Source organism: Notolepis coatsorum (genome assembly GCF_963971535.1).
Source record: "Notolepis coatsorum genome assembly, chromosome: 17".
Lineage (NCBI taxonomy): Eukaryota > Metazoa > Chordata > Actinopteri > Aulopiformes > Paralepididae > Notolepis > Notolepis coatsorum.
Window position 1 is genome coordinate 97229762 of NC_140181.1, and position 16863 is coordinate 97246624.

At 42.5% G+C, this 16863-nt stretch overlaps 1 protein-coding gene across 4 annotated transcripts in view; it reads right to left on the reverse strand.

Annotated features, from left to right (window-relative positions):
• pcbp2 (poly(rC) binding protein 2) overlaps positions 1–14032 on the reverse strand; it is a gene marked incomplete at its 3' end in the record, with an annotated part of 30011 nt that extends 15979 nt beyond the window's left edge. For all 4 annotated transcript variants that reach the window (XM_084333982.1, XM_084333980.1, XM_084333981.1 and 1 more), the window contains exons 1-4: positions 13889–14032; positions 13034–13171; positions 12813–12836; positions 12683–12715 (exon numbers count right to left, since the gene is read on the reverse strand). In XM_084333982.1, coding sequence (XP_084190108.1) covers positions 12683–12715; positions 12813–12836; positions 13034–13102 — 126 coding nt within the window. In that variant the 5' untranslated portion in view covers positions 13103–13171; positions 13889–14032. The remainder of the gene's footprint in view (positions 1–12682; positions 12716–12812; positions 12837–13033; positions 13172–13888) is intronic.
• Positions 14033–16863: the final 2831 nt, after the last annotated feature.

Sequence of the window (16863 nt, forward strand, 5' to 3'; positions counted from 1 at the left end):
AAATGGTGTTGGCTCGAGCTGAAACTGTTAAAGGTTAATCTGGTGCGATGAAACTAATTTCATTTTTCATTTCAACCTTTATTTAAAATCGTAAGCATCCGAGGTTTCCCCTCATTTACAGAAACGACGATTGTACAGTACATAATAAAAACAATATTCACAGAAATTTAAACAGAGTAAAACAAATTAAAAACGTTTAAAAAATAATTTTAAAATAACTAAAACAGTTACAGGTAGTCACACAATGGTCTGAAATCATACATTTAAACATTCCAAGGGAAGGGAGAACCTCCAATTTCAGCGTGAGTTGAAGGACATTCCATGAGTTAGAGGCATCAAAGTGTGTGGGCATATCTTCGCAGTGGATATGAACACGACAGCTGTGAACGCTCCGTCGCCTACAGATAGTGAATTGGTTACATTTAGAAACGTTTTCTGTACCGGCCGACAAAGCTACGAGACCAAAACACACTTAGTGGTTTTCACGCCAGTTTCGCTAGTTATTAATGAATAAAGCAAGACAATATTTCACTTCACAGTGTATTAGAGCTGTGCCTGAAGCCTGTTTTAGGATTCCAACTTCAGCAGGGTTTTTCGAACAGACATTCGAACCATCGTTTTTAATAAGGCTAAAAGAGAGAGAGAGACTCACACTAACCCCCACTGTAGGAGAAATAAACCTCTCGGAACCAGCTTGGTTGACATTAGCATTTCCGGTTCAGTACTATCAAGTCTTGACTATAGGCACATAGTGCACATTTACGCATATAACGTATAGAACATGTGCACATATTGCTACGGTCAAAAATGGTTAGTAAAAGTACTGATATGGTAATCCATTTTGTGAATACATTGTTGAAACAACATATTTGTCGGCAGACGGCTCCTGCCATCTTAACACTTTGATTGCCCAACCCGAGTTCTCGGGTTTACCCCCCGCGGGTTGAATGCCCATCACGAGAATATTCGTTTTTTCTCGTATTTTTTTATTTATTAGCGATCCAAATTCATATTTCATCAACCGAGTCTACCGTTGGAAGTTCAGCCACCCCAGGCGCTCAGATGTGAAAAAAGCGCCCCCTATCGTCTCCCAGATGGTAATTCACCCTTTTGGATTGAACTCAATGAAAATGAATGAGAAAAAAAAACCCGGACTCCACATTTTACTTCTCACTCATGCAACCGGCATCGATCAGCTTCACTCTGGAGCCTCAGAGCAGCGGGGATTATGTGTTTTTACAGTATACGCAGTGGATCAATAAAAGGTGCGATTTTTTCGAATTGGCGATCAGGAATTGGAATAATCCATTTGGATACCATCTGATCTCAGGTAAGGAATCTATGTTACCAGTCTTAGGATAATCAGACCAGTTTTCACGGAGATATAAGCTTTTATGTGATATGGCTGTTTGACTGTGTGCGCGGTGAGGAACTAGGAGAATCGATTTAAGCTTGCGGCACGAGCGTGCATGCGTACACATACTATCGATAATCTAGCGTTTATTTGAAAACGATTCATAAATAGGCCGAAAAATGACAACGTTCTAGAATATTCCAGTAAAGGGCGATTATCATGGAATGTCTTTTTGTGGTGCTGAGTACCAAGTATCTCATGATGCAGCAGTTAAGGTGTCAATATCATTCAGCACCACATATCTGTGTGAAGCTGGCTTTTCATCCATGACAGCTCTGAAAACAAAATATAGGGCCAAGTTGAGCCTTGAGGATGACATGCGTGTTGCCTTGTCAAAGACTGACAGCAATAAAGACTGTTTGCGTATTTCCTATGTTCGCTTTGTAAATTCCCAGTCACTGAGTGAAGATCTGCCGTTTTGCAAATATGTCAAAAACAGAGAGACAGCTGATGAGCTCTTCAAAATTATTGACAGTTACCTGACAGAACATGGACTGAAATGGGAGAACTGTGTGGGCTTTTGCTCTGACGGTGCGCAGGCCATGGCAGGGAAAAGGAGGGGGCTACAGGCTCTCATCAAGGGGGTCTCGCCAAACGCGCAATGGACGCACTGTAAATTCACAGAGGCGCCAGCGTCAAGACAGCTTAGCCCTGAGCTGAATGAGGTTTTGACAGAAGTTATAAACGTGGTAAATTTCATCAAAACCCGAGCCCTGAAAGCACGCCTGTTCTCTGCGCTGTGTGAGGAGATGGGAGCTGACCATTCTGCAGTGCTGTTTCACAGCGAGGCAAGGTGGCTCTCGCGAGGGAAGGTGTTGTCAATTTGAAAGGTCACGATATTGGTGTTATTTCAATAAATTTAAACATGGCCCATTTCATGACTATTTTGTTGGGGCGAGGGGGGCCCAAGATATTTTGGTCCGCCAAAGGGGGGCCTGACAGAAAAAGTTTGAGAAGCACTGCCCTAACCCAATCAAAACAGCAGTAAAAGTGTATATTTTCAGCACTGAGGTTGTTTACCAGTGATTGTAAGTGTTATTAGCTAAATTAGTTTATAGAAATCTCAGCGCATCGAGTCGGAAACGGGTGGATATCGACGCAAGGAAATGGCGCAGTCATACGCGTTTGTAGTCCTATTAAAGACCAATACATTTTTCATCAGATTGAGACAAGTTCTCTCTCTAGACGAAAGGTAAAGAAACAAACTGCGTTCTATTTTATGGCAATAACGTTCAGGTATTATGAGATATAAAAATAATGTTCAAAAATAATTTCATGCCAGACTGCTCCAAGTTTGACAGGGGCTGGCATGAGCGGTGTAGTTTTATGAAATTCAAAAGCCCTGGGTATTATCCATGAATGACAGCGCAATTTCCTCACTTCTATATCCGCCGGTTTCCGATGGAATGCAGAGAATTCTATAAACTCATAATAACATTTAAAATCATTGGTAAACAAACAGTGCTGAAAATATACACGTCGACTGCCATTTTTATAGGGTTAGGGTCTTTACTCTTGGCTACATTTGAGGAAAAATGTAAACACAACATGTATTGATCTATTTATGACGTGAAATAAATCTCAACCCAGTACTGGGCCCGTCGGGCTTAAGGGGTTATGTAATACATATGTAGGCTTCTTATACTTTATAACCGTGTTCTCAAGCACAACAGCATCTTACTAAATTGATTTACTATTGACTATAGTCAAAAGTATTTTCCATATCAATTGCAACCCAGCTGTCTGACTTGGTCAGGCCTGCTTCAGTGATGTTAAAACAAGAGAGAGATGTCACCAACCATTATTATTTTCTAGACTAGAGATACAAGTCATCAGTCATAACGTTAGGTGCTTTGCTAAATGAGTTGTAGCACCCTTGGTTGGCACTGCTCTGTACGTGGCTTGTAGGAGGTGTAACGGTACACAGAAGCCACTGTTCGGTACATACCGGTACCGTGGTTGTCACGGTTCGGTACAACAGGAAACATGTATTAATAATTATTCTTATAGTGTATAATAATTAGTGTTGTCAAAAATATCGAAGTATCGATAAATATCGATACTGAATATTTAAAACAGTTACGATACTCATTTCCCGAAATACCGATACTTTCTGTAGTATCGGTACCCGCTGGCAGTGTTCTACCGGAAGTTTGTTGACACGCTGTTCAGAGCACGCTTGCCCCTCCAGCTGTTCAGAGCACGCTTCCCCCTCCAGCCCTCCCCCTCACAGAGCGAGCCGTCGGCGTCTTCACTCTTCAGTAAACATTTTAGCTGAGTGAACTAAGATGGCAGATGCAGCGCCTCCACAACTTAAAGATAAAGAAAACAGCAGAAGTGCTGTTTGGAAGTACTTCGGTTTTGAAGTAAACACAGAAGGGAAAGTTAAAGATGTCACAATGCCCATTTGCAAGCGGTGTTACAGGGCAGTGCCAACGAAAGGTGCCAACACCTCAAATATGGCAAAACACCTGAAGGACCGGCACGCGGATCTCCACAAAGAAATGAAAGAGGTTTGTGACTGAAGCATTAAACCACTAACTCTAGTTTAATACAAGATACGTTGTCTACTGATGGCGCATCATATCAACAGCTGATTCGTTGTACGTTACAGCTATTAGCTAACGTTAGATAGCTACTGCTAGTCGTTCCTCTGTTAGCTTATGCTAGCTAGCCGGCTACCGCATGGAAACGGAGTAAAATTACGTTTAAACGTTATGTCGAGGTCATACAATACTACACTCGACACGAGGTTGGTTAACGTTACCAGCCCCGGAGAAATATCTCTCTCTCTCTCTCTGAGGTTAACGTTACCAGCCCCGGAGAAATCTCTCTCTCTAATGAAAATTGTTGTAGTCATATATTTTAGTCTTATTAACTAAAATATTTTAACCAAATAAAAAGCAGCAGCACTATTGCATAACTAAGTCATGTTTGCTATGTATTTCTTTTAGAGAGAAACAACGGGTTTTAAAAGTCTTATATTTCTCTTTTCTTATAGTACCAGAGAGAAGCTGAGGAGAATCGACCAGCAACAGCACAGCAGCCTACCCTACCAGCATTACTTGAACAACAAAGGAAGTATCATGCAAACTCAAAGGAAGCCAAGAAACTTAACAGGGCTGTAGCAGAGTACATATGCATGGATCAGGTCCCTGTCTATACTGTTGAGAAACATGGGTTCAGACAACTGCTTGGACAGTTAAATAACAAGTATTCCCTTCCTTCACGGAACCACTTCATGTCAACTGAAATCCCTGCCCTATATAATGAAACAAAAGACAAAATCATGGAGAGCCTTAGGGGGAAACCCTTATTTTCATGCACCACTGACTTGTGGACCAGCAGGGCCACGTCCACATTCATGGCAGTAACTCTGCAGTTTATTACAGAATCCTGGGACATGCAGAGCTGGTGTTTGGGCTGTGTTGGGCTGCACTCAGAGCACACAGGGGACAGTTTGAGAGAGGCGTTGGAGGAGATGGTACATGAAACATGGAAGCTGGACATGTCAAATATGGCTGGCAGTCTAAAGAGATTGGTTTTATCGGGTATCACAGTAGCCAAAAAGCTGATCGCATCACGCTGGTTTCAACCGGAAAAAATGTGCCGTAAAGTTTGGTTTCTTACATATCTCGATGTAATTTACCATGAAATATCTACAGCAAGAAATCTGGGTCTCAATGAATCCAAAATGTCAATGTGGTTAGAAGTGGTGGAGAGAATAAAAGCTAGCTTATAATGGTAGTGTCTGGTTAGGTGCGAGGGATAGTGGAGGTACTTCTCAAGGTGGGGTCCGGGAGGGGGGTGTTCGAGCTGAGCATATGTGTGTAGGTTTTTTTTTTTTTTAGATAACAGGTATTATGGGTATATCTTATATAAAACAACTAACCAAAAGGTGATCTCATTGGATGTGCCCTGACAATTAATGCTTGTATATCTTATCGTGTGTTGTCATGTTTGTTTATATGTTTGTTTAAAAAATAATAAAAAAATAAAATACAAAAAAAATATGGCTGGCAGTGGCATCACCACTGATAATGCCTCAAATAACAAGAAAGCATTTAAGCAGGACTTCACATGGGTCCCCTGCTTTGGGCACAACCTTCACCTAGCCATTAGCAAGGGTCTGGATATAGGCCGTGTGTCTGCAGCACTGTCGAGGCTGAGAAAGACAGTGTCTGCCTTCAGCAGGTCACCAAAGATGTCCCGACAGCTGAAGCAGAAGCAAAAAGAGTTGCAACTGCCTGAACACAAACTGATCCATGATGAGCCGACACGCTGGGACTCAGCGTATCAAATGGTGGCGAGATTTCTGGAACAGCAGCAAGCGGTCTGTTCAGTTCTAGCCGACGATCGGAAGAAATGGCACCTCATGCCTAAAGATTCAGACATTACAATTCTTGAGACTGTAAAAGATATATTGAGCCCTGTCAGCTCTTTCACTGATGCCCTTAGTGGTGAAAAGCACACCACACTCTCCTCTGTCCTGCCCCTAATTTGGAAGTTATCTTCAACTTTGACCATTGAGGAAAATGACAGCCTCCTCAAATGTGAACTTAAAGAAAATATTGGTACAGATCTCAACGAACGATATAACGACGTCGACGGGGCTCTGCAGCTGGTGTTGAACACAGCCACGTTTCTCGACCCAAGGTTCAAGGACAGTTTTGTTATGTTAAGAGACGAGGTCAAACGAAATCTGATGGACACTCGCACTGAAACAGGAAGACAAACACCCGCTCCTCCTCCTCCTCCATGTGCCACTGCCATGCAACCACTACCACTACCAGGCGTACCAGCGAAGAAAAGTAGAACGGATCTGAAGGGACTGTTAACCAGCATACAGGGGGAAAAGAAGGGTCAACATGGTGGTGGCGAGGATGCAGAGGACGCAGAGGCTGAACTAAAAAACGAGTTCACAATATATGAAAAGATGCCTGAACTCAGCGCAGGAGACGACCCACTCGCATGGTGGAGGACACATGAGAGAACTTTACCTCAACTTGCCCAGCTGGCGAAAAAGTATTTGTGCATCTCTGCTTCAAGCTCAGCTTCAGAACGTGTATTTAGTACGTCAGGGCTCATTTGCAGTCCAAGAAGGGCACGGCTTACAGAGGAGCACATTGACATGCTGGTGTTCCTAGCAAAAAATCTGAAAGTTGTAAAGAAACTTTAGGCTAGTACATTATTACACTACTTGCACCACCTTATGTGTGATTAGTCTGAGGCCGTTGAATAAGTGCACTACCTATTTAAAAAGAATTTAACTTGAAAATGCACTTTTTTTTGTACTTGCACTTTAGTGCCTTTTGAATGTGTGCTTAATGCAAAAAAGTTTGAATTATTGTTTTAGTCATTCTGCTGTCTAAATGCCCTACCTCAAGAAGAATATTGTTTCATTTGCTAGTTGCTGGCTGCTACTTGAAAATGCATAAGATTGCAGTTTTTTTTTTTACTTGAGGCCTTTATATAAGGTATGATAAGGTATAAGTACTAAGTAGGTATTGTGCATCGTTCGGTTCGAGTCCTACAGTTATCAGTACCCCCATCGTTCCTGACGTTATCTGGACGCTTATCCAGGCTGGTCAGACCCCTAGTGGTGATTGCATCCGAGGAGCTCCGGGTCAAGAGCGACTGGACCTGTATATTGGATTACTCTACCCGACGACGGCGAGCCTTCCACGGCTCTTATGCTTTATGTGTATCACTAGGTAATGTAGAAGGTATGAGAAGGTGGTATGAGAAGGTATTAGAAGGTGGTATGAGAAGGTATTAGTAGGTGGTATGAAGGTATTAGAAGTTGGTATGAGAAGGTATTAGTAGGTGTAGGTGGTATGAGAAGGTATGATAAGGTGGTATGAGAAGGTATTAGAAGGTGGTATGAGAAGGTATTAGTAGGTGGTATGAGAAAGTATGAGAAGGTGGTATGAGAAGGTATTAGTAGGTGTAATGAGAAGGTATTAGAAGGTATTAGAAGGTGGTATGAGAAGGTATTAGAAGGTGGTATGAGAAGGTATTAGTAGGTGTAATGAGAAGGTATTAGAAGGTGGTATGAGAAGGTATTAGTAGGTGGTATGAGAAGGTATTAGAAGGTTGTATGAGAAGGTATGAGAAGGTGGTATTAGTAGGTGTAATGGTATGAGAAGGTAATGCACTACCTAAGAAGAACTTGACTTGAAAATGCATAAGATTGCACTTTTTTCTTACCCTGCCTTTTGAATGTGTCCTTATTGTTTTCACTAATGCAAAAAAAAGTTTTAATTATTGTTTACTACTACTAGTACTAGTAATTTTGCTGTTGTGAAGTTATATATGTTACACATATAGCCCTCGCCCTGTTATCTTTATCAAAACTGTTACCAACTGTAATACAAACAGTTCAGTTTGTCAGGTACATGCAACACAGATTACAGTGAGTGTTTACATCTGTCTGCTTGAGAAAATACTATGTTCTAACTTCTGCATCTGCAATAAAAATGATTGAAGTGAGATGAACAGTTCTTTTTAAATGTGTGATCTAAAGATAAACAAAGGGTTTTAAAAGTGTTATATTTATCTTATCTTATAGTACCAGAGAGAAGCTGAGGAGAATCAACCAGCAACAAAAGCTAAATTTGTTTAAAAAAAAAAAAAAAAAAGATATATATATCTATATATAATTTTTTTTTTTTTTAATATCGAAATGGTATCGAAGTATCGATACTTTTCAAGGTATCGTATCGAAGTCGAAATTCCAGTATCGTGACAACACTAATAATAATTATTAAATATAATTATCTTTTATTAAATAGTTAACTTAGTTCCACCTAGGCTTGCCGTGGTAGTCAGTGATACCCGTCATTCTGTGTTCGGGCATCCACTGAGTAAATTAATTGCCTACCGCACCCGTCGGTGTATGCTTTTTTTTTTTATTATGTCAGTTTCACTTCTAGTGTAGATTTAACTTGACGCGGGTGCACGATATTAATTTTTTGACCCAGATATCGATAATTTTCTGCTCCTCAAGGTCGATACCGATAATATATATATATGTATTGTATTATAAAAAAAAATTATGTATATTCCTGTAGTTTTGACCCAACCAGATTTATCATGACATGAGCGTTACTACTATGAACTAAACAAAGCCAAGAGAACAGTTTTGACCCTTCAAATAAAGTGACTACCGTATATTTATTTTTCCAAATAAATATCATTTGAGTCAATCACAAAATTCACAACGTCAATCACAGCGCTCCTACTGTAAAATGCGGAAGCAGCCATTTTAGCGAAGGCTAGCTCAGTGATTTTTTTTTACTCGTTTATAAAAATTATTTAAAATGTTTATTAGCAACGCCGAGCTTTCAAACCCCGCCGCGTGTGTGAAACCCTAATGGAACGCTGGGTACCTTTGAAATTTATATCCGATATATTTTTGGACCCACCGCTAGCTTTTAAGCAGTGCTTGGTGGTGCAAATTAACCTGGCTACTACAGAGCAATAAGTGAGGTCAAGGTCCTGGCGGGATGGTGCCAGGAAAACAGCCTCTCCCTGAACGTCAGCAAAACAAAGGAGATGATTGTGGACTCCAGGAGGTCGGGGGTCAAGGACTACAGCCCCCTCAGCATCGACGGGGCACCGGTTGAGAGAGTCAACAGCTTTAAGTACCTCGGAGCCTACATATCCGAGGACTTGACATGGACCACACACATTAACAGTGTTGTGAAGAAGGCACGACAACGCCTCTACTTCCTCAGGCGCCTAAGGAAGTTCCAAGTCAGCCAGAAGATCCTTAAGAACTTCTACTCATGTACAATAGAGAGCATCTTGACCGGCAACATCACCTCCTGGTTTGGGAATAGCACTGCACAAGACCAAAGCAGACTACAAAGAGTGACACGTTCAGCCGAACGCACAATTGGAGGGGGGCTCCCCACCCTCCAGAACATTTACTACAAGCGTTGCAAGGGCAAGGCTAAGAGAATCATTAAAGACTCCAGTCACCCGAACAACTGCCTCTTTGAACTGCTGCCGTCAGGCAAGCGATACAGGAGTCTCAAGGCGAGCACAGAAAGACTCAGAAGAAGCTTCTATCCCCAGGCCATCAGGCTGCTAAACGAACAATGAATGAACACTACACAACAACAACCACCAAACGCACATAGCACACACATCCACACACTCACTTTAAACAAACACACTGTAGCACCCACTCCACACACTTATAGCACACACCCACTTTAAACAAACACACTGTAGCACCCACTCCCCACACTTTATATTTATGGATGAAGGATTGCACTACAACTCGTACACCTTACTGTAAATTGTACCTAAAATTGTACCTCATCCCATTTCTGCTTTGCACTAGATAGTACTGTACATTAGTACACTGCATAGTATTGTGTATTGTATATTATATGGTAACTCAGAACATTGTACATATGTCTATACCGAACACTGACCTCATTTTCTTCTTCTAAATTCATGCTATATTATGTTATTATGTTATTTGATACTATCTTGTCTAGCACAGTCTCTGGAGCGTAACAGTAAGAAGCATTTTGTATGAAAGTATTCTGTACTTCTGTATGACAACTATTAAAGAACTTGAACTTGAACTGCGTATTCAACCAAGGGTTGCATCACAGTCACGAAAGGGGCTAGATTTGCAGCAGCTTTAGCCGTAGGCTTTTACCACACCATCGTAGCGGTGTTATATCTTGTTGCCCTTTTCCCTCCTCGTGGAACTTCTGCATTGCATTTGTTACAAATAGCAAGCCAACTGTTTCTCTGAAACTTTGAAAAAAGTCCAAATACTACTGACACCATATTTGTTTACTATCCGCGCTGCTTCTGAAAGTTACGCGACTACGTCACAGCCAGGCATGAGAAAGGGAGCGCTGGATTTGTGAAAAACTCCCTCTTCATAAACCACACGCCATCAGTCGTACCACAGTACTGGCAACACGGGAGGAGCCTACAGTAAAAAACAAACACCCTTCATCCCAATCCACACCACATTTTTTTTTAACCAAAAAATATATTATCGGAGCCATCAATAATTTTATCAGGTTTATCGGGATGACGTCATAATTGCTGATATCGGCCCGATAATTATTGTGCATCCCGACAAATAAACAAACTTGGACTTGAGAGAAAGAAAGAAGACTCTAGAGAAGATATGACATGTTACACAACAATGGCAGGGGATTTAAACACTTTAGGAACTCACTCAGCAAAAGAAAGTTAGTGTGTTTTATTTGGCTAAAAATATTAACATTTTCAGTAATGAATTTGGATAAAATTCTGCATGCAAAAAGGGTCTGCCTGTGTTCCGTTAGTGGTTAATGCCCCGTTGCATTTGTTCGGTACACAGCGAGTACTGAAACAGTTGGGTACGGATACGTGTACCGTTACACGCCTAATGGCTTATATGTGGGCTTTCCTTGTTCATTCGCCTCAACACAAATAATATCCAAACAGCACTCCTGCCATTGTCCTTTTCAATCAAACCAGTCGCGAAGGCTCTGCAGTTGCCATATTTAATAGGCCAACAACACCATGACAAGATCCGCAAACTATTTACAAGTGAAGTGGAAGAGATGAGCGTTTTTAAGAGAGAGAGAAACGGCATGAGGGAGAGGAGGTGGGGTCAGCTCTGGTGGGCAGCAGTGTGTGTGTGTGTAGCGCCTAGCCTGTGTGTGTCTGCAGGGTATCTGCAGGTTTAGCCCAGTCAGATTTAAGGCTTTTTAAGACTTTTTAATGCCACTCAGAATTAAATTTAATACCAATTTCACAATAACAAAATGGCAAAAATCATGCAACGACACCAATTAGTTTAAGTTTAGGGACACATTGGTCCAAAGATGTTTATTAAAACATAACTTGGAAACTTAAAAATCTTGAACTTAAAGGAGTAACTGGATTGGATGAATTTCAACAAAGGGGTGACCAAACATAAATAGCAAATATAGCTATACAAAATATACCAGGGGCTAGGGATGCCCCGATCACGTTTTTTGCCACCGATACCGATCACCGATCATCGTGAGCCATATCGGCCGATACCGATCCGATACCGATCGTTTTTGATTAAAAGAAATTAAAATTTATTTTATATACATTTTTTTCTTTTTTCTTTATAAAATATATATATTATATAATTAGACTTGTACTTGTATTATCTGCGAGACATCGCCACCATGCAATAAGCTCCACTGTCTGTGTGTACTCTAGTAGCCTCCAGCTACGGCCAGGATTCTCCGGAGCTGCAGCTGGACCTATACTCGAGTAGCCTCGAGCTACGGCAAGGATTCTCCGGCGCTGCAGCTGGACCCTAGTATTGGTATAACGTTAAATCACATTCACAAGCCCTCAGCTCGAATACGCATCTAATCAGTGTTATAAGACATTGATATCAGGAGCTATCTGTAGCTACTGCTAGCCGGATATATAACGTTAATACAACGCCTCAGTGAATTATTTAGTTCAATGGGACATTTCGTTTTGAACAGTGAACTAGCTTGCGCTAACGTGAGCTAACAGCTAACAGGTATCATACACTCTACTAGACTTTGTGGAGCGTTTGTTTATGTCAGGAGCTATCGGTAGCTGGCCGACTAGATACCGTTCGGTTAGACAATGCCTCATCATGTATTAAACTAAAAGTGAATAGTTGACTGGGTCGTTTTGTAACGGTAGCTAAGCTAATGTTAGCTCAAGGAGACGCCGTCCTCCCGTGTCCCGTCTCACTAGACTAGACCCGTGTTTACATGCGTACGGGAGGGGCTGGAGGAATGAGCAGACGCCGCACCAGCGGTGTCTGAGACAGAACTCAGCGACAGCATGTGAGATCGGAGATTTGATAAAGTCAAACTGTATCTCCCGTTAACAGTTTTCCCCCAGATTTCATAATAAAACATAAGATGACATGGCATTTTATCTTTCCTTTCTATGGCATTTTTAAGACCTCTGAAAATGGATTTAAGACATTTTAAGACAAACTAAGGCCTTAATTATTGATAAACAAATTTAAGACCTTTTAAGACTTTTTAAGGATCCGCGGACACCCTGTGTCTGAACCATTTCAAATATTCAGAATCTCTATGCACCGAACATGTTATTTTTGACAACACTAATATAATGATATCAGGCTCGCCGCCTACAGTCTACCGACATGGTTTGAAACACCACATCAGGGGAAACGCCTAGTCAGTACAGACTTGTTTAGGTATTGGTCCAGAGCGCTGTTTGTTCTGCAACTCCAACCTTGACAAGACTCACCTCCTCTCTCATCTTCTTCACCGACTCGCCTTTCTGCAGAGAGAGAGAGCACAGACACGTTTACAAAACAACTCTGGGATTAGCGGGTCGAGCCAGGAAATATAAATACATAAACAAAACAAAAGCGTACCTTGCCAATGATACTTCCCACCTCCTAGTACAGAGAAAGGAAGCAAACATTATTCACGATGCATTTGTTACAGGCTTGACGACAAGATATTGAGGATGTTGTTCTAGTGCACTGAATACAACAGGCAACACAGTGATCAAATAGCAATTTGATGTGCAAGTAAAGCACCTCACACTGCGTGAGCACGGCTTGGCTTTTTATCACATCTCACGAACTCTCACCTTCCCGTGCATGAGGAGCCTGATAGTGAGAGTGACATTTAGTCCTCCTTCAACCACACCGGTATCCATAGCAGCTGCAGATTCCCAAGCACTAGACTGGCCAAGAAGTAGAATCTTTGGTCACAGATGATTTCACGTCTGTAAAGAGTTGACAGATGGACACAGCATGATTAAAATAGTTGTAACCAGGGACTTATAGGTTGTAACTAACAAATGCATGGTGTCTGTCGATGCCTAGCTCCAAAGAAGAGCACTGGCTTACTGCAACATCAGCAGCACGGATGAAGGATAACGTCGGCTAATGAAATGAAATCCACCCTGGACTAACGACCACCATCATCATCAACATATTGTAATGTTACATTTAGCTGGACAGAGATCCATGTCGCCGTGGCTCAGTCTACTCGCTACTCGCATGGAAGCAGCCCTTGTTGCGATATAACGTTAGCTAGTTAGCTTAACCGAAGACGTGTAGCGTTAGCAACAAGCTAACAGGCTCACGTTAGCTAGTAGCAAGTTAGCCGACAAGTTCCCAAATACAACTGCAGCATGTTACGATAATGATTGATTTTCAAATTCACGTATATACACAAATTTACATTAATACAATTTTCGAAATGTCAATTGATTTATCATCAACCGGCTGACGTTAAGTTAATAATAATAACACATGATCGGATCTCTAATGTTAGCGGTTGATCTTTTCCTTTCCACGCAGAGTTAGCTCGCTAGCTAGCCGTTAGCCCGTCATCCAGGGTGTAGACCGGACCCCCCCGACGCCGCGGCCTCTGTGAAGCCGTGAACCCTGTCCTTCACTCGGGGAGAACGAGCCCTGTGTCGAGGCGGTCTTCTTACCTGCTGCACCGTCCCTGGGAGCGAGTTGTTCAGGGGGAGGGTAGGGTGGCGAGGGGAGAGGGGGAGAGGTTCGGGAGGAGGGAGTTTTAAGAGGATTCGGGGAAGAGGGAAGAGACACTGCTGCTGCTCGGTCGGACTCCACTCTTCTGCTTAGCACAAAAGACAAAATGCATTCAACTTTCACCTTTCACCCGCTCCGCCCCCACCCCGGGTTAACCCCGCCCACCGCTCCTCCCCCACCCCGGGTTAACCCCGCCCATCGCTCCTCCCATAGATATATATGGCTCCTCCCCCACCCCGGGAGAAGCATGCAGCTGCAGAGCCGCAGAGCGGCGCTCTCAAGTCCTCAGCACCGGGGCTCTGAGGACCGCTCGCGTGTTGCTTTTTAACAGCGGAGCAGTGCAAGAATGTGACAATTTGACCATGTGACCGCGGCAACGCGGGAGAGCGGCAGTGCGGAAATAGGCTGTCTCTAAGACAAACTCTAACCTTAACCAGCTCCTTAACAGCGCCTAAACTTAACCGTTCTAACCTTAACCAACTCCGAAACAATGCCTAACCTTAACCTTAACCATGCCTAACCTTAACCATAGAATTATGAATATTGCCATTCTCTTTGACAAACTCTAACCTTAACCAGCTCCTTAACAGCGCCTAAACTTAACCGTTCTAACCTTAACCAACTCCGAAACAATGCCTAACCTTAACCTTAACCTTAACCATGCCTAACCTTAACCGGCGAAAGAATACACGTTAAAAAAAAAGATCACGTTAAAATTTTTTTTTCATGGGATTCAAACTCATCAACAACGGACCGCAGGACCACAGGACTGCTGCTTTGCCAGGTGAGCTGAGCACCGAATGAAAATCATGGCGGATTAGGGCGGTTACATAATTCCGCAAGCTCTGCCGCTCCGCTCTGCGGTCGCCGCGCCTGCCGCGGGGCGTGTCGCAGCCAATCAGGGAAAACGCGGAAGCAACGGCAGCACTGCTCCGCTGTTATTAAGTTCCGCACTGCCGCTCTCCCGCGTTGCCGCGGTCACATGGTCAAATTGTCACATTCTTGCACTGCTCCGCTGTTAAAAAGCAACACGCCCGCGTAGCAGCACCATCCACCCACCCAATGGCTGAATTGGAGTATTGCACTGTGCGGGCGCGCCGCGCTGTGAGCTGTACATGAGTAAATTAACTATACTTTTGCTCACACAATATCTTGAATGAATGAGTTTATTTATTTCGAACATAAATTGAAAATAAATAATAATAAAAAACAAGTAATAAACAGATTAAAAAACAAACAAGCAGGAGTTTCTATCCTTATCTCCATCTCGAAAGTCATGGAAAAAATAGTATACGAACAGGTCGAAAAGTACCTCGCGGAAAAAAATCTAATCTACGAATTCCAATCTGGCTTCAGAACATCCCACTCCACTGACACATGCCTTCTCTATTTAAACGACCACATCAACAGATTTTTTCCATGACTTTCGAGATGGAGGTAAGAATAGAAACAGGGCGGTAGTTGCCTGGGTCTAATTTACTGGCCTTTTTGTGCAGAGGGGTCACTCTCGCAATTTTGAAGTCCTTGGGGACGTGTCCCTGTTTTATGGAGAGGTTTATTATGTGTGTGATGACTGGGGTGATGGCGGCTGCTGAGTCTCTGAGGAATTTGGAGGGGAAGTTTTTTGAGTACCTCATCTGTTGTTACCATTTCCAGTTTGATCGTCTTTGATCTGGTCCAAGAGGCCCCATCCTTACAATATCATATGTAATAAGTTATCTATAAATATCAAAAATAATATACCTATCCACTATCAAAAGATAAATAAATGATTACGTTTTTATAAAAACATCTAGTAGGTGCATCGTGGCGCATTGTCAATGTATTAGTTAATGACAAGCGGCCACTAAACCTTCTCCAACTAACGTTATTTATTGTTCCTGTTAATAATAATTAACAGCATGGTAATAATACGTAGGTTATATTATTGTAAATCACGACGAGTTGCGACCAGTGGCATAGTTTCAGTAAAAGGCAAGGTATGGCGAGGAGGGAAGGTGGATTTTTTTTGTCAAATCAGTTGTGCAATAGTCACTTTTGGTGAGTTGTTTCTATACAATTCAGTTATATGACATTTAGGTATGACACAGGACTACACAAGCATTTTTAGTATAGAAATGTGTCAACAGACTAAAGCAGGGAACCACAATATTTTGCATACGAATTATGCAGAATGTAATATCATAACTGTCTATTACTTTTCTTGCAATTGAGCCAATTTTCCTTAGGTACGGTTTGGAGGTGTGTGTTCAACAGAATGTAGTATCAAAAACACATTCACAAAAAGTATGGTTACTGAATGCTGAACTGCACTATTATAATCACTAAACCAGACCTTACCTGTGTCCCTGTATCACTTGTCTCTGCTGCCCTTTGATTAAAAAACGTCCCTATGTGTGAGGTTTTGTCCGCTGCTCACCAACTTTCTCTGTTTTCTTTAAGCCTACTGTTAGAAATTCCCTTCTCACTCACTCTCTCTAGCCCCCACCCTCTCGTTCTTTACTCTCGTTTACTCTCAGTGGCCACACCTGGACTATTATCAATTACCTCTCGCACCTGTGGTGGCAGGCTAATTAGTTCCCCTGTGGGCTTTAAATACCAGGGCTCTTCCCCTCGTTTCGGCGTGGGGTCGTGTTGTATACTTGCCGAGTCATATTCTCTAAACATCTAGACTCTTTCGGGAGATCCTCTGTCTGCCTATGCTGTTCCATTCTCCGGCGTCGAGATGTTTGCTCCAGCCTTCGCCAGCTGTCGCCGTTGCCTGTGGGGGAGACTGGTCTGCGCTCCCTGTCATTCCACGGGAGGCACCCCAGCGTTCCACTGCAGACCCCCGCGCAGCTGTTCGTCCTGACGCACATCCAGACCAGCGCAGACGCTCTCCAGTCCTCAGCGCGCAACGGGCATCTTCCAAGGA